The sequence below is a fragment of the Guillardia theta genome (assembly GCF_000315625.1).
Source record: "Guillardia theta CCMP2712 unplaced genomic scaffold GUITHscaffold_57, whole genome shotgun sequence".
NCBI lineage: Eukaryota > Cryptophyceae > Pyrenomonadales > Geminigeraceae > Guillardia > Guillardia theta.
Window position 1 is genome coordinate 215715 of NW_005434617.1, and position 19486 is coordinate 235200.

The window sequence follows — 19486 nt, forward strand, 5'->3', positions numbered from 1 at the left end:
TTGCGGATAATCTCTTGCTCGCTGTTGAGAGCGGGCAGTGTCAGAGGTTATCAGACAACCTCGTCGCTCCTGTCACCTGCTGGTGGGCGAGGTTCTGCTGGAGATCGGGAGCATGCAGCTCATCTGATAGAAAGAAAGCATTGAGAGACGCAGGGGAGGGCCACAATATTCAAAGTCAGGAGGAGGAGGAGGAGGAGGAGGAGGAGGAGGAGGAGGAGGAGGAGAAGTAAACTTATCACCTGCCGCTGTGGCGCAGGGAGCAAGGAGTGCAGTTGGACCAGCTGGGTCATATCGGAGAATCCGAGCAGGAGCCTAACGACGGCAGTGCTTCTGTTCCCGCGAACTTCCTCCGCACAAGACAGCTGGGTCGAGAGCAGAGCAACAGCGTCCACCAGCCCGACGAGCTCAGTCGCCAGCGACTCGGACGACTCCAAGTACTTGCCGTCCGCCGGGCCACAGGGGACGAGGAGGGCAGCGGAGGCGTCCTCCTCCCCCCGAGCCAATGACCACGAGCGCAGGCGCTGCAAGAAGCTCGCCTTGGACTTGTTCTTCCTCCTCTCCCCCATCTCACCGCAAATCACCATGATGACGTCACCGGAGGCGAAGCTGCCGTAAGAAAAATTTCCTCTCTCTACCTCCACCCAGCTCGTCCTCCAAGCTCTGTCTTGCGGCAGGACGGTCTGCTGCACGTAGAAGCGGGAGGGAGACGAGATGGTCCTGCCCAGCCAGACAATGTTGACTATCTTCTGACTTGCGTTGCTCTGCTTCAGATAGAGATCTCTCCTACCGCCGTCTACCTCCTGCAAGGAAAACTCCTCCTCCCCAACTGACTTTAGCCTATCCATCGCCTCCTCCAACGTCCTCTGCCTGCCTTCCGCCTTCTCCCCCGCCCCCCCCTCCTCCTGATCCTCCCCTCCCTCTCCCCTCCCCTTCTCAACATCATCAGGAGGAAACGGAAGCTCATCATCCTGCATGTAGTTCTCCGGAGCGAAGTCGTCGACCTGGCGGTTCAGCAGCAGCACAGGAAGCTTGGGGTTGAAGATCTTGGCGAACGCCGAGAGGAGGGAGGAGGTGCGGAGGAGGAAGCTTGTCCTCGACAGCACCAGACTCTCCACCAGCGCCTCCTGCCCCTTCCTCATCGGCGACCCCTCGAACTCCCACGCCCACAGCGGCATTGCGTCTCCCCCCGCGTCCTCAGACCGAAGGAAGCCCTCCTGCGTGACCATCGCACCTGGGGGCAGGCGCTTAGAGAGGAACTCGATGAATCGTCTCTCATCAGTCGCCACGTAGACGAGGGAGGAAGGGAAGTGCTTGCGGTAGCGCTCTATCGCCCTCAGCACTTCGTCCCACGGCACCCGCGGGGCCTCTCCTCGGCTCCTTCCGCTCTTGTCCAGCCCCCGGTAGTGGACCCCCAGCACATGCTTCCCCCCGAACACTCGCTCCACGTACGACTGCACCTGCTCCAGCACCCAGCGCTTTGGCTGGAGAAAGGACGTGACGATGTCATGATCGCTGCTCAGGTTCCGAAGCTTGCGGGGGATAACGACGGTCTCCTCGTACCTCCGCTGCTCCTCCTCCACATGCTCCACCTCCCCCCGGGCAAGATCCTCATCATCCCTGTGGGAGCCTTGGAGAGCCAGTCCTCTCCTCTCACCGCGTCCGCGTACTTGTCGAGGTAGGGCGCCAGAACCTTCCTCCGAATCGCCTCCCTCTCCCTCTCGCTGACCATGGGCTGAGTGAAGAAGTACTCGATCCAGTTGTCGCCGTATGTCTCCTCCCAGAAGTTCCCTCCATGGAGGAAGAAGAAAGGCTTCATCCCCAGGTGCCGAGCATAGCGCACCATGTTGGTCACGTAGCTCAGGTGCGCGAAGAACCCGCTCAGTACGAGGTTGCACACCAAGATCCCCCGCACGATCCTCTCGTCCTCCTCGTCCTCTTCCTTCGGCGTCGGAGCAAGTGACACATGGAAGTGTAGCAAGAGCAGCACCGAGAGCAGGAGGAGAGGAGGAAGTCGAGCAGCAATCGCCATCCTCACACTTTCATCAAGGTTCCAACCTCACGCTCCAGCCTTCCGTGTGCCGGCGACGGACTGCTTCGAAGATGACGGGCATGTTGGTGGTGATGTTCAACACTACCAAGTCTTCATATCATGCCCTGAGCGAACATGTTACGAAGACGACTATGGCCATGGCGAGATTCTCGTTTTCTGCAACGGGGGCAAAACAATCAGAACAGAAGAGAATCAGGAATCTGTCGAAGTTCAATGTTCAGAAGTCATAAATGGGACAAAGACACTGCTCGAGAAATCCTCATCCTCATCCTCATCCTCATCCTCATCCTCATGCGCATGCTCATGCTCATGCTCATCCTCATCATCATCATCATCATCATCATCATCATCATCATCATCATCATCTCCATCATCATCATCATCATCATCATCATCATCATCATCTTCTTCTTCTTCTGCTCCATCTTCTTCTTCTTCATCTTCTCCTTCCTCTCATCTCTCTCCTCGCCCTCTCCCTCCGTGCACAAAAGATCTCCGCCATATCATTGAACCCCCGACAAGGTTCGGTCCTATCAGAAGGAGGGGTGAGGGTCATATACCCCACCGTATCTTTATCTATCAATATTGAGCTCTTGGTACCGGTGTGAATTAGTCCACAGGGGTACCATATTCTCGCAGATGGCGTTGGGGGTTGGGTTCTGCATAGTATTCTACTCCAAGAAAAAAATGGGGTACTTTATTGGTAAAATATGGGGTGGGGTAAAGTCATTGTGGGAATTAGTACGGTGGGTGGTTGTGGTACAAGGGCGGGGATCATGGCAAGGCAGGGAGGAAGAACAGGACGGGAGGAGGAGGAGGAGGAGGAGTAGCAGAGGAGGGGAGTGAGAGAGACAGCGTGAGAGACTTCATCTGGATCCCCTTACGCTCCTTCTGTGCTTCATTTGATCTTCCTGTCCCGTCACCGTCTGCGCTCTGCATTGTTCGGAACAAGTTGGACGCAGGAAAGCATGGGATCGCGCGAAGTCATGGGTGCACTGATCTTTGTCGTCATCGCGACGTTCTGCAATTCTTTGGAGAGCAGCTTTCCCGTTGCCAATCGTCTGCTCCGCCCGGCATGCAGGGTTGTGCGCTTGAGGGGAGGGAGTGAGAGCACGGCGATACAGCCCTACGATTCTGTCGGCAAGCAGCTGGAGAGTGATGAGATTGAGCCAGGGCTGAATGCCACCTACCTCAAGCAGGGAGAAGGCTTCATGCGCCCTGGCGCTGAGGACGAGATCCTCGTATCCTACGTAGTGAGGAGCCATGGCGAGGTGTTGAGGGAGCAGGAGGTGCCGGTTTGGGTGTACCTGGGGCAGGGCGCCTTCCCCGACCATGTGGAGAGAGCGATCCGCAAGAGGCTGACGCGGTACTCGACGCTGAGTATCGTCTACAACGAGACGGAGGAGGAGTTCGAAGTCTCCCTCCTGGACTGGAACACCGTGTGGACGTCGGGTGACGGGAGGATTGCTTTCAAGTCCTATGGGCAGCCGACCAACTACAGCCCGCCGGTGGGGGACAGCGACAACATCACTGTCGCGCTCTCGGAGAAGAGAGTCTCATGGTGGAGCAACGTCAGCAGCAGCAAGGACGCCATGGTGAGCTACCTCCGGTCGCTGGACGAGGAGCGGGAGGGGCTGAAGACAGTCAGCGCCAAAGTCCCCCAGACTCTAATGAGCATGTCGCCCGAGATGCTGCAGCTGATGTCGAAGACGGCGGCGTCTCTCAAGGTTCAGGACGGCTTCCTGCGGTCGAGGAGGAGGCAGGTCACCGCGGTGCTGGGGAACGAGGAGGTGCAGCCGCAAGAGCTGGAGCTGGCACTGCACTTTCTGCGGCCCGGGCAGAACGCGACCTTGCTCGTGGCCGTCAACCACACGCTGGAGGAGGGGAAGGAGACGCAGGTCGGCCGTCTGGCCTGTCCTCTCCCCCTGCCGTTGGGAGGTGCGCTGCAGTTCTGATCGACTTCCTCCCAGGTGGACGAGGGTACCGCGATCCTATACCACATTGAGCTCATCAGGGATGACTCAGCAGATGAAGTCAGCACAGAGCAGAGGTAGGAGCGGGACGCACGCGTCCTTCACCTTCCTCCTCCCCTGAGCGCTTGGAGCACAGGCTTCAGATCGCGTTGCAGAGGAAGGAGAAAGGAAACTTCTACTTCGGCCAGAAGAATTATGCCCGCGCCCTCACCCTTTATGGCCGAGCTATGACCATGGTGCTCCTGCTGTATATTCCTGCTCCTGCTCCTGCCCCTACCCATCATCGTCTTAGACCTCTCGTCATCCTCTGCTATCCTTCGTCCCGTCTGCCCCTGCCGCCTCCTTGTCTGCATCTTTCTGTTTCTCTCCTGTTCCTCCTCTTTACCTGGACCGTCAGATTGGCGCGAGTGCGGATGACGAGCATGTTCGCAATGCTACTTCCAACCAGTACGCGAAAACGGAGCTGGCAGATGAGGTATCTTTGCTTGTACTTCCCCTACTCTGTTATCTTCTCTCCCATCCTCCAAAACCCTCACTGTTGTTCTCCTTCGTCTTACTCCCTCATCCTTCGTCTTCCTCCCCACTCCCTCGCTCCCTCGCTCCCTCCCTCAGTTCACGACCGCCATCGCCGCTGATCTCCTGCAGGTGCGCGAGATCGAGGTCTCGCTCCTCTTAAACGCTGCCTCCTGCCACCTTCGCATGCCGAAAACCCTCATGTCCTCAGAGCAAGTGAGCGCGCTAGGAGGAAGCAAGGACGCGCATCCTGCTCAACGAGCGCTGATCGCCATCGACCGAGCCATCACCTTGAAGCCCAACAACAGTGTGTCACCTCCTCCCCTCCTCCTCCTCCCCCTCGTCACGGGTGGTTGCAGCAAAAGCTTTCCTGCGGCGGTCCGAGGCCCACGAGCAACTCAGAGAGTATCATATCGCTATGCAGGATGTGAAGATGGTCGTAATATCCCTCCATCCTATCTTCTTCGCCGCGTTCCTTATCTCCTCAGATTCGTTCCTGTCCTGTGCTTCTCGCCCTCCTCTTCTCTCTCCCCTCCCTTCCTCTCGTTTCTGTTCCTCCCTCCATTGCCCCATCTGCCACCAACCTCCCTCCTGCTCACTTGAAGTTAGGCGATGATCTTGCAAGGAGATGTAAACTCGACGGCGTGCGACAAAAGGATGGGCAGGTTGAAGCAGCTCGCGCGCATACAAGACAAGAAGGACGCCAAGGTCTTTGCCAAGATGTTTGAGCCGAGCAAGGAGAAACCTCGCATCAAGTCTCGATCGCAGGAGGAGGAGGAGCATGTGAGACGCTGGACAGGGAGAGGAAAGGGGATGACGTGTGCGGCAGAGGATCGAGATGCTCGAGACGAACATCAGTGCCACGGACGACGCCAAGACGTCGCGGTGAAAATCCCTCTGCCCCCCAGCTCCTGCCGGCTCCTCTCATCCTTCTCTCCTTATCGCCTCCCTTAAATTTGACATGCTTACCCCCCCCCCCCCCCCATCCCCCCCGACATCCTCTGACCTTCTGCAACAGCATGAAAGCGGCTCAACAAGCCCTGCCTGTTCCCCCCGTCGAGCCGTCAACCTTCAAGGAAGCACCTGCTGAAGTCGTTCCTCTTCCTCCACTCAACACTTCCAGTCGCATCCTCGTCAATGACGCTGAAGCCCGGCAAGTCATCCAGCAAGGAGGATGGCTGTACGAGCCTGACAACGAGCCGAGGGATGGCTGCGAGGTGAGGTAGTGGAGTGAGGAGGGTAAGATGATGATGAAGCGATGGGATGAAGTTGGATGAAGGGCATGTTTGATCGAGTGATGATGAAAGTGCTTGTGCGATAATGCACTGAGAAGCATCAACTCACGTAAAAGAAAGACTTAACAAACTTCGAGATTTTCTCTGTTTAATGTTTTCAACCTTGGGGAGCAAAGAAAAATGAGCACATTTTCAACGAGCTCGCCCAAGCACGCGTTCTAGCATACAGATGCTTCAATGTACAACTTCTATACAAACACAGTGATTGCCGCCAGCGGCAAACAACAGAACTTCGTCTTCCGGAAGAATGAGCTCAGTTATTCTTCCAGAAGTCCGTCAAAACCGTGTTCATGCAATCTTCCATGAACTTCCTGTGAATCGAGAGGTTGTCGTCCTTGACCTCATGCAGGACTTCCAACCAGCACTCAGCCACATTCTGTCGCTGCGCCATGATCCTCGCTCCCATGTCCAGCGGATCGATAAGACACAACGTGTCAGCATCGCGTCCCGTTCCCGAGATCACACGAGGAGGCTCGTTCAGGATGTCGTTAAGAAAGTTCCATCCCACTCGGCGAGTCTGGACGGTCCCGAACGAGCGGGTCCCTCTGTTCTGCATGTACTCCTTGAGCCAGATGGCCGAGTGCTCGTCCTTGGGGTTCGCTGCCAGCTCCTCCATCACCTGCTCACAAGCGATGTGCGTGCAGAACTTGATGAGGAGGTCGTAGTTGTCGATCCGCAGAGCAGAGTCATCGTCAGTGGTGATGAGGAGCCTGTGCTGCTTGTGGAGCTCGGGGTCGGTCCCGTTGTGCTGGACCTTGGCAAGATGATGGCGCCAGTGCTCGGCGTTCTCCCGGGCAACGAGCTGCAGGTCCTTCTGCCATTCACCCGCGATGTGCTCGCGCAGCTCCATGATCGCAATCGCAGCCTTTCTTGGCCTGATCATCGTCGAGATCTCCATGAACTGCTCCTGGATGTATGGGTTGCCGCTCGTTCCTCCTCTGTATAGCATCCTCTTCATCTTGTACTCTGAGTCTGCCTGACGATAGAGCTTGGAGATGTACTCATGCCATCCGACCTTGAGAGCTCCGTACCCATGCAGGTTGCAAACACCTGATAAGGCGATCAGACTACTAAAAGCATTTAAACACGCAAACACACACCTTGATGCTCCATGAAGTCTTCGATGTAGTTGAAGTTTGGGTGGTCACCAACTTCCTTGAGGTTGTGCAAGTACGTCTGGAGGGACCTCTGCGTCAGGAAGTCCTTGAGGACGTTGGCATGCCCTCTATTCATCTTCATGACCAGGCGGTCTGCGAGCCTTGCTCCGTGGAGCGGGCGAGCAGAAGATTGCTTGAGGCATGCCTTTTTGAAGTAAAGATTGGGTGCGAATGCTGGTTTCGTGCTGGTAGGAAAGCTTGTAGCAACATTCAGGACGAAGAGGACCGAGCTTAGATACATAAATGATCCCATGGTTTCGATTTCACAGAATAGATGATGTCAATGGCTCTGATAAGGGGGCCAGAACGAGAGCTGGAGCAGAAGGATGGAACAACTGAAGGGACGAAGTGGATGCAGCGGCCAAACCAGTCCACCAACGATGATTTTCGTGCGAGACTGCCTAGTTGCACTGCGAGCGAGATAAGTCCGTTGACTTGTAAGCCCGCACTTCCTGTGCTTGCCTGGGAGAGCAAGAGCAAGAACTGGGAAGAGGGAGAGAGCAGAGGTGAATGCCTTGCTCAGAGGGCCGGGGAAGGTGTGGGAGCGAGAGGATGGGTAAGGAGGATGGGAGGAACGGATCTGCAGGATGCAATTAAGATCGAGGGAGTAGAGCGGGAGGAAAGGGTTCCGGTCAACCGGCCCCAAATATCCGGTGAGGGTGTTGAAATTATGGAACTTTGATAATTTTGTTTTTTCAACATTTCAAAACTGAACGAATATTTATTAGTGATTACACACCTTTGTGAGCCCTTGGCACGAAATACTTGAGCGTATTGACCCCAACATTGAAACAGCTCCACGAAAGGGCCTCCCTAGCTTCTATGAACTTTCCTATGACCTTGCAATGTATGTATGCTAGCACCCCCTAGTATTTCTGCAATGTAGAGTCGCTACGACCCACAGGTAGCCTGTTTACGGGGGATCTTAAAAAGACAATTTAAAATTTAAAACTGTATTTTGAGGTGTGAGTGGTACCGTGTAAGGTTTTACCTTTTTAATTTCAAAAATAAAGTAGAGAATTTGTTTATATATTCTTTTTACTTATACGTACAATCTAGAAGGAACGACCCTTCGTTTATAACTGATTTCAATCTGTACCAGGTCTGACCCTTAGCGGACGCAATGAGCTGAAAAACAAGCTTTTGGCGCCCCCATCCAAATTTACAGCGTTTTACACTTTATTCTGTATGTTTGGGTTTTTAAAACTTAGGAAAAAAACGGTTCCGCCCGTTCGAATTTCAATCTAAACACCAACTAAACTACTTTCTACCCACCCTGTCTCTCTTTCTACCCTTACCACCAAGCATCCATTCGTGCTGAAGACGATAATATAGCATCAGTATAGGAAAAACCTTGTAGGGGCCCACCTACCCTGTTTGGAGAAAACTCCATTGCATAGTACCCTACCGATGAACCTTCAAATAGGCCACCATACCCATATCCATGAATTGAGTTTATTTCCGGAGGCGGGAAACAACTTCGAGAAAGGGTAGGGTAGTGGATAATGATAAGTCCTTTCAGGCATGGAGGCTTTATCAGGGTAGGGTACATGTTTACAATGGCAGAGAACGGAATGGAATTGGTAGGGGTTCTAAAATTGTGAGAGGGGGTACTTTTGTCCTGACAAAAGAACTGGATTGGTGATGCTCGATTTTGTTTGCCAGGGGTGGGGTAGGTTTATATGGGGTAGGTACACCTAGTTGCAGGTATATAACTGTTTATTGGTTAAAAAATATAAAACCAATGGTATTTTTAAAAATGAAAACAAATCTAAAAATACACCTTTTACTTCATCCGTTGAATCGAAACCGAGTTTTTTTAACATGGCGCGCCTCGGAACTGAATCGTAGCTCTGCAACCTCATGTCAGAAGGTTCTTCAGCACGATTTCCAGGGTGGTGGGTACCAATATACCCCTCCGATTATATCTTTAAAATTAGGGGTACTCGTATATGAGTAGAGGGTGGTTGAATCCACAGGGCCAGGGGATAGTAAAGATCCTGATCACGGCGAGTCACTTATGACTTCAGTTCAGGCCCTTCGTCAACAGCTACGAGGATCCGGACGGTCCGGGACTCCCGGACGGTGCCCAGCCAGGCATCTTATTACTAGCCCTTTGAGTAAAGAATCCCGGGCTTGACTGACTCTGCCATTGTGACTCAGTGAATCGGAAACCGTACTCCGACTCGGCCCGGGCCGCGCCGCACCGTCACTGTGACCGGGCCACACTGACCGTTTCAGCCGGCCCGAGGCTCACTGCCGCAGTGCTCGGAGCCTCGGACTGACTCCTTCGTCGGAAGTTCACTGGGTCAAGTTCGGACGAATCAAGTTGAATCATCATTCAAATCATAGTAGCCAAGTCAGGCTAGTACCGCCGGTAGTACCGTGCTCAAAATTGAAACTCCGAGTGCATGGCGTGACTGAGTGCGGCCCCCGGCGCCGCCCCCGCGGCTTGCCAACCGTAACGTCAGTGCGGCGACCGGACTCGGGGTGACTCCTGAGTCGGACCGGACGCCGCCGGGGTCCCCGGTGTGGCGCAGTCCGACCGTATCGGACTGGCACGGTCCCGCCGGACTCACGACTCAAACCCTGACCGTTGCTGAAGGTCCGACCGTCCGTACTGATCGGACTCCCGGGCCGGAGTCCGAGTTCGGTCCCGGGGCGGATTCACAGGGCCCGGGGCCCGGCCGGGCAGTGCCGCACTCAGTGCGGCAACCCGGCGTTGGCAAGTTCAACAGTACGGTACGGTCCGACGGTCCTGGCCCAGCGGCGAACCGTCGACGGTCACCGGGGTCACCCCCTGGCCCGGCGCCGCGCCCACCGTCACGGCGGCCCGTGTCCTCAGGCTGATCATCCGGCCCGGTCGTCCGAGCCGGGTGACACTGACCCGTGCAGTGAGACTGCCGCCTCCGAGGCTCGGCGGCCCCGGGCACGGTGAGTGACAATGCGGCCGGCACTTCCGAAGTTCGGGCCACCTGGCCCGGGCGGCGGCGCGGCGACCGTCACTCGGACTGGACCGACCGTCGACGAGGCTCATCGCCAGCGGCCAGCTGGGATGGCGGCGTCTTCTTCGGCAGGGGGCGCGGGGCCCTCGGCAGCCCCTGCTCCCTCCTCCTTCTCGCTCTCCACGGCTCATGTACGACCAACTCCCTTGAGAAATGATGCAGGGTTCACAGGGAGAGGAGAAGGGGGGGAGGCAAACGAGGACGGGGGTGGGGAGGAGGAGGAAGAGGATGGGGGGAGAGTTGACGATCCGTGGGAGGAGAAGAAGCTCTTGCACGATACCCCCAGGGGATACATCCCGAAGAGATTCATCCTCTCTCTCCTCTTGCACCTGGGTCTCTTCGTGGTTTATGCTCTTCGCGTTTGCATCAGCGTGGCAGCGGCAGCGCCAAGCGCCCACGCCCTTCCCTCCAACTCCTCGGTTCCCACAGAGGTCACGGGCGTGAGCATGTATACGGAGTACTCGTGGACCAACACGGAGCAGGGCATCATCTTGGGCTCGTTCTTCAATGGCTACATCACAACCCAGATCATCGGAGGGATACTCGCCCGCAGGTACGGGGGTAAGTCTGTCCTGTTTGGAGGGGTCCTGCTAGCCTCTCTTTTCACCTTTCTCACCCCTCCTGCGTCCAAGAACTTCACCATGCTGGTGATCTGCAGAACTCTCATGGGCGCGGTGGAAGGCGTTTCGTTTCCTGCCATCCTCACCATCATTGGTCACTGGGCCCCTGCCCAGGAGCGCTCGACCATGGTCGGCTTCGTTTACGCGGGTGCGTACACGGGCAACGTCGTGACCTTCCCGCTATCTGCATGGATCATGGACACGTACGGATGGCGCACCATCTTTTACTTCTTTGCTTGCCTGGGCTTCCTGTGGTGCCTGCTGTTTCACCTGTTCACAACCTCCACTCCCTCGCAGCACAGGAGCATGCATGCGGCCGAGCTCAACAAGATCCTGGCGACGACACAGGTAGCAGAAGACGTTCCTGCCACTGTTCCTTGGAAGAAGATCCTGGTCTGCATGCCGGCGTGGGCACTGTTCGTTGTTCACACGTGCTTCAACTGGGCCTTCTACACGCTCCTGACCCAGCTCCCCTCCTATATGGCGCTGGTGCTCGGGTTCAACATGCAGCAGTCCGGCTTCTTGTCTTCCATGCCCTACCTCTTCATGTTCATCGTCTCCATCCTAGGAGGGATGCTGGCCGACTGGACCATCTCCCGGGGCCTCCTCTCCAGGACGAGGGTCAGGAAGACATGGATGGTGACTTCCCTCATGGTCCCGGCCTGCTGCCTCGTCCTCTGCGGCTATGCCTCCTCCTGGCCCGTCGCCATCTTCTTCATGACCTGTGCCCTGGGCTTCTCGGGGCTGAGCAACGCGGGTTACAGCGCCAACTACCTGGAGATCTCTGCTGGACTCTCGGGCATTCTGATATCGCTCGGCAACACTTTGGCGACGGTGCCTGGGATGGTGTCGCCTGTCTTGACCGGCGTCATCATGGACGCGCACGGATGCTCGATCGAGCATGTGAGCAGCTGCCAGCAGGCCTATCAGACTGTCTTCTGGATCGCCTTCATGGTGTACACCTTCGGTGCTGTGTTCTATGCTACTTTCGCAACGTCGGAGCGTGTGCTCAAGTTCTGAGGTGTAGAAGCGAAAGGAGAGAAAGGAGAGAGGATGGATGAGAGAAGATGGATGCTTGTGTTGTAGTTGTGGGTGGTGGTGGAGAAGAAGACGATTGTCAAAAATAAGGGAATTGCAAGAATTTGTTATGGCGGAAGGAATTTGGGGCTTGTTAAGAATAGGTTTGAGACTTCACTTTCACTTTCCCGTGCCAGGAGCATTCAACGCAGGGACACACCTGCTGCTTCCCCTTCTTTTGAGAGGATCCTGCAACATGCTCCTCTCCTCTACTTCTTCTCCTCCGTATCCTGCAGGATCTGCTCTTTCAGGGCGTTCAACCTGCTCCGCACGTCACGCGCCGGCTCTCCCCTCCTCCTCTCACTCACTTCTCTGGAGTGATGAGAGACCCCGACCCCTCCGCAAGCGTCTTCCTCGACCTCTGCATGCTCTCGTACACTCCCATGGCGGCGCCGATCTGCCAACGTGGGTCACCTCTCCAAGAAGCAGCATCGCTGACGTCACCATGGAGGAAGGGTCCGCAGGGTTGGCAGGAAGGAGCACTGTAGTGCTCTCCTTTGCCACCTTGCTGAAGCCCTCCAGATACTTCTCGGCGATCTTGAGAGCTACCTGCGATCATGCAGGATTGAGACGAGAAGGGAAGAGAGGAGGAAGAGAGGTGTGCGAAGAGGGTCAACCAAGATTCTCACGCAACCCCATCCCACTAACGAGAAACAGAGGTATGTCCCTTTCTCTTCCCCTCCCTCCGTCCGCTCCCCCTCCTCCCTGGACTGCCTCCCACCCTCTACTCACAGCGTCTTTTCCTCCAGCCACTTGGATGGCACCAGCGAGTCTCTCGATACTCTTTGCTGTCGCGTCCGCAACTGCTCCGAGTCAACGCACGGCGGGGAGGAGGAGGAGAGCGAACGCAAAGGGAGCGAGCATGAGAGAGCATGCTCAAAGAGCAATCAGTCCTCACCGACTAGGATGGCCTCAGCCTCTCCTCTAGCTTGATTCACTCTCTCCTGATACTCTCCCTCCGACGCCAGCACCTGTGCTCTCTTCCTTCCCTCCGCGATGTTGATCTCTGAGAACTGCTCTGCCTCGGAGTCGAGGATGTGTGCACGTTTCCTCCTCTCTGCCTCAGCCTGCGGCCCAAGAACAGCATCAGCGCACGTTTCCTTCTCGTGGAGGTAGAGACCTGCTGGTCCATGGCCTCCTTGATCTTCCTGGGAGCCTGGATGTCGCGGATTTCATACCTGACAATTATGATCAGTACATGAAGCATGAAATCTTTTGAGGGCAACATAAGACACAGCTGGAAGTGGCAGCTGCGAATTTAGAAGGAAGATGGTGGTGAAGGTGGTGGTGGAGGAGAAGGAGAAGGAGGAGGAGGAGGACAGGTAGCAGTTAAGGCAGGAACAGCGAGATGGAGCAGAGCTCGTATCTTACCTCATGCATTCCACCCCCCATGACTCTGAAGCAGCTTGGATGTTGCGCACAACATTTAGGTTGAGGGTCTCGCTGACCAGGTGAAGTCTCACTAAACAGGAAACCGAGGAGGAAGGGGAGGAGGAAGGGTGGGGGGGATGCAAGAGGGTGTGTGCGCGGAAGAGTGGGAAGGGGTAGGGGCTGGGGGGAGAGGGGAACAATCCACTTGTTCTCACCGATCCTTGAACGTCTGGTCGAGGGAAATCTTGCCGATCTCAGATCTCATGGTCGTCTGAGCCAGCTGGGAAATGGCGAACCAAGCATCTCTCACCCCGTAGGAAGCCTTGTACGCATCCACAATGCGGATGTAGAGGACCCCGTCGATCTGGAGGGTCACGTTGTCGGAGGTGATGGCTGTCTGGTTGGGGATGGTAAGGGCCTCCTCCTTGAGGGAGTGTACGTAGGCGATCTGATCAACGAAGGGGATGATGAGGTTGAGCCCGGGCGCGAGCACAGTGTGAAACTTCCCGAACCTCTCTACAACCTGCGAGATCAGACCTTCGTCAGTGCTCTGCGACCCACGTGGTACTTGCGCGGACATGATGCAGCCGAGGAGGAGCCGGAAGAGGAGCAGCAGGAGCAGCAGGAGCAGGAGCAGGAGGAGGAAGAGTAGGAGCAGGAGCAGGAGGAAGAGCAGGAGAAGGAGCAGAAGCAGGAGCAGGAGCAGGAGAAGAGAGAGCTACTTACGTATGCCATCTGGTGGGGTACCACCACTGCTCCTATGTTCCAAGGTTTGTCTGACCTCCCTCCCGCCATCTGCAGCCTTGCGCCAGACGCATGGAAAGCTCTGGATCCTCTCAGATGCGATGGGTTCCTGGACTTCACAGACGCTGCACGGCAAGCCTGCAGGGTCGAGTGGCATCTAGCCGCTACTTTAGAGGCTACAGGACGTAGAAGTTTACGTGTATCCATGCTGAAAAGAAGTTGCGGCACTGGGCTAGAATGAGGGAGTGGGCAACTATGGAAGGGTCACGAGAGGGAGGACAAGACTGATGCGACCAACTAGGCGATATGCCAGCGGAATCGATGATACAGAAGAAGGATACGAGGATGTAGAGGGAAGGAGGAAGGGTTTAGTTGTGGGAAAAGGTCACGACTCCCAACGATAGCCGACGGCTATGTCGAGAGTAAAGCGGTTGAGATGTGGAGGAGAAGGGAAGAGGAGAAGGGGTCAGAGCAGCTAGAGTTGAAGCTGCTGGGGTAGCAGCTGGGGAGAGGATGGGAGGGAGGAGGTTGTGGAGACTGAGGGGGGGGAGGACGGGAAGAAGGAGAGGAAGGAGGAGCGAGGATTGCTGCACGCATACAGTCATAACGGGAATATAACGGATATTGATGAACCGTTACATTAAACGTTGTGTCGATGATTACTGGCAGAAGTGCTGCCGGCCCGGCGCTGGCTGGCGCGGCCGCGCCGGGCGCGGCCGCGCGCCGCGGCAGGGCAGGCTACCCTTCTGACGGTCTTCTTCTGACGGACTTAACTTTGAGTAGAGACGGGCAGGGGCCGAGTCACTCCGCCGCCGCCCCGCCCGGCCACGGCACGGTCCGATCATGACTCAGCCGGGCCCCGCCCGGGCCGGCCGTGCCGGCCCTGGTGACTGATCGGACCGTCAGTCGGACCGTAGGAAAGACCGTACTACGGTAGGAGGCTGAGCCGGGGGCCGGGGCGGCAGTCTGCCCGGCCCGGCCGGGGGCAGTCACAGTTCGGAATTGATATGAAAATTTACGGTTCAAAACGCTTGACGTGCCTGACGGCATGGCGGGAGAGTGAAAGGACCGAATCATGCCGCGATCAGAGTCGCTCGCAGCGGCCAGGTGAGGATGAGCCTTGAAGGCTGACGACTGAAGAGAAGGCTGTTGATAGAGGAAGGGAGGGAGGAGGGGAGGACTTGGAGAAATCAGATAGAAGGCCGGGAGGAAGGCTGCAGAAGCACAGGACGAGAATGTTCATGCGAGCATTGAGGGGATCATGATCAAACACAGCACAGATTACCAGCTGATGTACAGCGAGGTGGTTCAAAAGTTGGACAGATAAGGAATGTGCTGTCGAAATGGCAACCATGACCTTTGAACTTGTTCACTTCAATGATTTGACACTGACTCGGATCACGAATTCTCTCGCGCCAGCAGGGAGGTCCTGGAGAGCCCTATCCTGAGACGTCCTGTATCAAGGAGGACAGCAGCGTATGCTGATGCTCGACCAGGGAAAGACAGGTAGGGCACTATTTTCCTCCGAGACTGGCTGTGATGGGACATGCCTGCAGCCAACATCAACCCGCCTCAAGAGCTCGCCGCAGCCTGTCTGACGTGAGTTCGACACTGAGAGGACAGATGCGTCGGTGCTTGTTCTGAGACCTCGATCTTTACCTCCAGTCCGAGGACGAAAGATCTCCTGTCCTCTCGCAAGACCAGGGCCTGATGGACTCTATCAAAAGGTAGGGCGTGGAGAAGCCGTTTGCCGCCATGATCGCTTTCTCCTCGCAAGGCTGCTGGAGAAGAAGGCGAAGGCGGCACAACAAAGCTCACAGTCAAGTCCAAAGAAGAACAAAGAGGCTCATCGGGTACTTGCGAAGTTAATGATGAGCTCCAGTTTATGAGCAATGGTCGCAGAAGGTCGAAAGGAAGTCATCGCCGAGACTATGGCAGCCCTTGTTGATGTTGGTTGCGCTTCTCACGACAATGGCAGGGAGAACGAGCCGGTTGAAGTCTACAAGCTGAAGAAGAAGGTGAGGATGGAGAGATGGCGCGAGATTCGTTGGAGCGCTGTTGTCGTGACTTCATATCTGTGCCAGATTGCTGAGATGCAGAGGCATCATGAGCAGGTTGGTGGGAGGCGCCGGGAAAGGTGGAGGGTCGAGTCATGTTGCTTCGATCAGTCGTTGAAAGAAGCTCACGCCTTGCTGCTGGAGTACGAGCGAGAGAACGTTGGAAGGTGAGGATTGAGCAGGATGACGATGTTCATGCTCGGAACATACCTGGAGTCTGTCGCGTTCGCCCCTCACTCCCCAACTCATCGTGCGATGTTGACAGTTGGTGATTTTGTTGTCGATAGTGCGACAGCCGCCCTGCCCGCCGCCACGAGCGATCACAACAAGGTTTACGCGCTGGTTGCTGCAAGACTTGTTGTGCATCAGTTCTCATCTTGTCTGCTAGACGTCTCCCAGTAACACACGAGATCCTGAATTCATCAAGAAGAACTGGATCGGTCTGGAGGACATTCTAAGAGGTGACTTGCTCGCCTTCCCTCCTCGATGCTCATTCTCCCCGTGTTGTCATCCTGGAAGACTCCGGCGATGCCTCGCAGGACGGAGGCAGCGGGGCTTCGAGTCTAGTGGAGCGGAAGAAGGTGGGGAGGGAGGAGATGTTTCAGCGAGGTCGGAGCAGCACGAGCTCGTCGAGCAACTTGCAGGGCCCGTTCGAGATCGTCCCGGCGGCTGAGGAGGAGCTGGTGGCAGAGCGGGACAGGAGCGCGAGGCTACAGAGAGACTTGGCGAGCTGCCAGTCATTCCTGCGGGACCTTGTCGCCTCGCTGGATACGTTCAGGGAGGAGGGAGCCGAGATGTCGAGGAGGATCGTAGAGGCGGAGGATGCGAGGAGGGAGACAGTAAGCAGTGTGAGGATGCAGAACTCGAGGCTGCTGGGAGCGTTAAGGGACGCCATGTCGGAGAAGGAGGAGCTAGAGAAGCAAGTGAAGGGTAGGAAGGGCCAGGGTGAAGGGCCAGAGCCTGACGTGCCTGTCTTAGTCCTGAGCGCAAAGTGCGAGGAGAGCGCGAGGGGGAAGGAGGAAGATCAGCGGAAGATCGAAGGCCTGCAGGCGGAGTGCAGGAGGCTGTCGCAGGCCGTGGAGGCGATGAAAAATGTGGAAGTGAGCGGAGAAAAGGAGATGGGGGAGCTGCAGGTGAAGTATGAGAGGACGGCAGCGTCGTGACTGACGGCATGGCAGAGGAGAGTGGCAATCTCGCAGAGTGACCTAGTCCAGGAGAGGAAGGCGAGGCTGAAGCTGCAGGTAGACAGTTGACTGTCGGGGCGGGTGGTTGACAGGAAGGAAGGATGAGATTGAGAAGCTCAAGGAAGCGGGGGAGAAGAACGAGGCGGAGGGTCAGAGGTTGGAGAGAATCATCTCCGACAACGAGCAGGCGATTGAGAAGGTAAATCTGCGTCCTCCTCCTCTTGCTCTTGTCTTGCTCCTCCTCCAACCTCTTCTGTCCCCCCCGCCCCCCTCGTTCTTCTCCTCCTCATCATCAACATCATCATCAACTTTGCGTCCAACTGCTGCTCCCACCTTCCCCGTCCCCCTCCTTTTCCTTCTGACTGTCCAAGAAGCTTTTGAAAGGGCAGGAAATCCTCAAGGAGGAGGGGAGGCAGAAGGAGGCGGAGATCGACTGGCTCAAGTCAGAGGAGAGGAGGAGAGCTGAAGAGATCGAGAGGCTGTCCCGCGAGCTCTCTGTTGAGCGCACCAAGAGGTCAGCTGTGAAGTCTTTATGTCCTGCCTGACTCGCTGAACCTCCGGCGGCAGCGAGGAGGTGCAGGCGCAGCTGAAGCACTCAAGCGATCTCGTGAAGGAGCTGAGGCAGGTGGTCCTCCTGAAAGACGACGAGGTAGCTACCTGCTTCTTCTCCTCCTTCTCCTCCTGCTCCTTCTCCTGCTCCTCCTGCTCTTCCTCCTTCTCTTCCTCCTCCTCTTCATCATCACCATCCTCCTCCTCCTTTTCCTCCTTCTCTCCTCCTGGTCCTCCAACAACACAACCACCACCTTCTCCTCCTTTTTGAGAGCCGGCTTGCAGATCAATCAGATCGAGCTGCAATCCGCCATGAAGGACAGGAAGCTCGAGCTCTACGGCAATTCCATCAGGTTGTCAACTGTCGTCGCATTCCCACGGCTTACTCGTTTGCCAATGCACAGAGAATTGGAGGATGTCAAGTTTGAGCTGGTACTGAAATTCCTCCTCTCTCCTCCTCCTCCTCATCCTCCTCTCTCCTCTTCCTCCTCCTCCTCTCTCCTCCTCCTCCTCCTCCTCCTCCTCCTGTACTTTCATCCCTCTTACCCGACAGTTCTAACATGCAAGAAATTCCCTTGTCTTCCTCAGGAGTCTCAGGTCAAACAGCTCAAGGCTGAAAGGAAGACGTTAGTCGAGGCCGGCGAGCGTGCCGAGCGGGAGAAAGTTGACGCGGAGGAGAGAAGTAAAGCAATCATTTCGCTGGCAGGACACGTTCGTGTTGACTGTGTGTTGTTTGTCCAGTGATCGCGTACAAGGAGGAGGTTCAGTTGCTGCAAGCTGCTAGCAGAGAGCAGGAGAGGGCGCGGGAGCAAGGTGAGGTGTACTTGTACCATAACGAGGACTACTGAGGGGTGCTCTTCCTCAGCCAGTATGAGAGACAGCACAGCAAGCATGACAGCATTCCCTCCTCGCAAAGGTGCCGAGGAGAGGAGCGCCTGCTAGTGTTGCTGAGTCTTGTTGTCAGATGCGACAACACAGAGTTCTCAAGTATTCCGATGCTTGTTTGTAACCCAAGGTGATGATGGTGTCTCGTCTGCAGCAGGAGAATTTCCCCAACTTCCTCGCGGGGCTCGAGACTTCTCAGTCGACAAGGTCGTTACACTATCCTTGCTGCCTGCCCTTTGACATGACGATGCGCCAGGACGCTGCAAGGCACGAGCAACACCAAGAAGGTATGAGAAGAGAGATGAAGGGAGGGAGGAGAGAGGGGAGGGAGGAAGAGAAGGAAGGGAGGGAGGGAGAGAAGGAAGGGAGGGAACGGAGTAGCTCTCGAAGCAGACTTGCTGACTTTTCCTCTAAAGCTTGAAGACTTCGAGCTGAGCTGGAAGTTGTATTCTGACTCTGTTCACCTCCGCGTCCTCGACCTCGACCGGACTTCGTCCTCTAGTGAGTTTCGACCGAGGCAGCCCCGAGGGCGGGGGGCACGAGCTGACGCCTGGAGCTCGCAGTCGAGAAGTGCCTGGCGATCCTGGACGCTGCTCTTGCCAGGTAGCAACGCGGACGAGCTGTGGGCTATGCATGCAGGATGGTGATGCTTTCAGCGACAGAAACAGCGTCAGTCGGGAGAGCGAGCAGCAGGAGCTCATGGCAGTGAAGGAAGTGCCCAACACTGCTGCTTGTCTGACCCCCTGCCATTTGCCGTGCTGATGCTGAAATGTATCTACATAGGTGGGAACATGGCCCCTCAGTCTTTATTGACACAAGCTCTCTTCAACATGGAAGACATATCGGTGATTACGCAGAACTTGATGTCTCCCTCATCGCCCCGTTCCCTCGCCCTCATTTCCTTCACTGTTTGTACTCTTCCCCATTCCACTCCTTCTCCTCTGCTTCTCCCCTTCCCCTCCCCTTCCTCTCCCTTTCCTCTCCCTTCCATTCCCCTTCCTCGACC

General features: G+C 56.1%; 6 protein-coding genes across 6 annotated transcripts; 3 read left to right on the top strand and 3 right to left on the bottom strand.

The window, feature by feature from the left end:
• Positions 1 to 40: 40 nt before the first annotated feature.
• Positions 41 to 2029, bottom strand: GUITHDRAFT_112165 (hypothetical protein; the record flags this gene model as incomplete). The annotated part of the gene is made up of 3 exons (XM_005828673.1): positions 41 to 94; positions 240 to 1617; positions 1668 to 2029. The coding sequence occupies 3 exons, from the start codon at positions 2027 to 2029 to the stop codon at positions 41 to 43; spliced, it is 1794 nt and encodes a 597-aa protein (XP_005828730.1).
• A 989-nt stretch (positions 2030 to 3018) lies between these two features.
• GUITHDRAFT_112166 (hypothetical protein) lies at positions 3019 to 5762 on the top strand (the record flags this gene model as incomplete). Its single annotated transcript, XM_005828674.1, has 9 exons — positions 3019 to 3948; positions 4021 to 4100; positions 4160 to 4259; positions 4421 to 4498; positions 4669 to 4843; positions 4896 to 4972; positions 5146 to 5319; positions 5366 to 5421; positions 5555 to 5762. The coding sequence occupies 9 exons, from the start codon at positions 3019 to 3021 to the stop codon at positions 5760 to 5762; spliced, it is 1878 nt and encodes a 625-aa protein (XP_005828731.1).
• Positions 5763 to 6084: 322 nt separating this feature from the next.
• GUITHDRAFT_74455 (hypothetical protein) lies at positions 6085 to 7064 on the bottom strand (the record flags this gene model as incomplete). The annotated part of the gene is made up of 2 exons (XM_005828675.1): positions 6085 to 6881; positions 6932 to 7064. The coding sequence occupies 2 exons, from the start codon at positions 7062 to 7064 to the stop codon at positions 6085 to 6087; spliced, it is 930 nt and encodes a 309-aa protein (XP_005828732.1).
• A 3210-nt stretch (positions 7065 to 10274) lies between these two features.
• Positions 10275 to 11615, top strand: GUITHDRAFT_42162 (hypothetical protein; the record flags this gene model as incomplete). Its single annotated transcript, XM_005828676.1, has 1 exon — positions 10275 to 11615. A coding segment is annotated over one exon (1341 nt), but the record flags the coding sequence as incomplete, so codon positions are not given.
• Positions 11616 to 11899: 284 nt separating this feature from the next.
• GUITHDRAFT_141750 (hypothetical protein) lies at positions 11900 to 13641 on the bottom strand (the record flags this gene model as incomplete). The annotated part of the gene is made up of 8 exons (XM_005828677.1): positions 11900 to 11951; positions 11999 to 12087; positions 12135 to 12239; positions 12423 to 12493; positions 12589 to 12757; positions 12811 to 12868; positions 13062 to 13133; positions 13277 to 13641. The coding sequence occupies 8 exons, from the start codon at positions 13639 to 13641 to the stop codon at positions 11900 to 11902; spliced, it is 981 nt and encodes a 326-aa protein (XP_005828734.1).
• A 2056-nt stretch (positions 13642 to 15697) lies between these two features.
• Positions 15698 to 19242, top strand: GUITHDRAFT_112170 (hypothetical protein; the record flags this gene model as incomplete). Its single annotated transcript, XM_005828678.1, has 21 exons — positions 15698 to 15823; positions 15890 to 15919; positions 15974 to 16029; positions 16150 to 16204; positions 16251 to 16323; positions 16382 to 16995; positions 17041 to 17103; positions 17147 to 17245; positions 17418 to 17560; positions 17614 to 17695; positions 17881 to 17948; positions 18000 to 18027; positions 18193 to 18277; positions 18337 to 18408; positions 18461 to 18511; positions 18560 to 18582; positions 18638 to 18687; positions 18737 to 18767; positions 18897 to 18981; positions 19044 to 19083; positions 19137 to 19242. 21 exons carry the CDS (start codon positions 15698 to 15700, stop codon positions 19240 to 19242), a joined length of 1980 nt encoding a protein of 659 aa, XP_005828735.1.
• Positions 19243 to 19486: the final 244 nt, after the last annotated feature.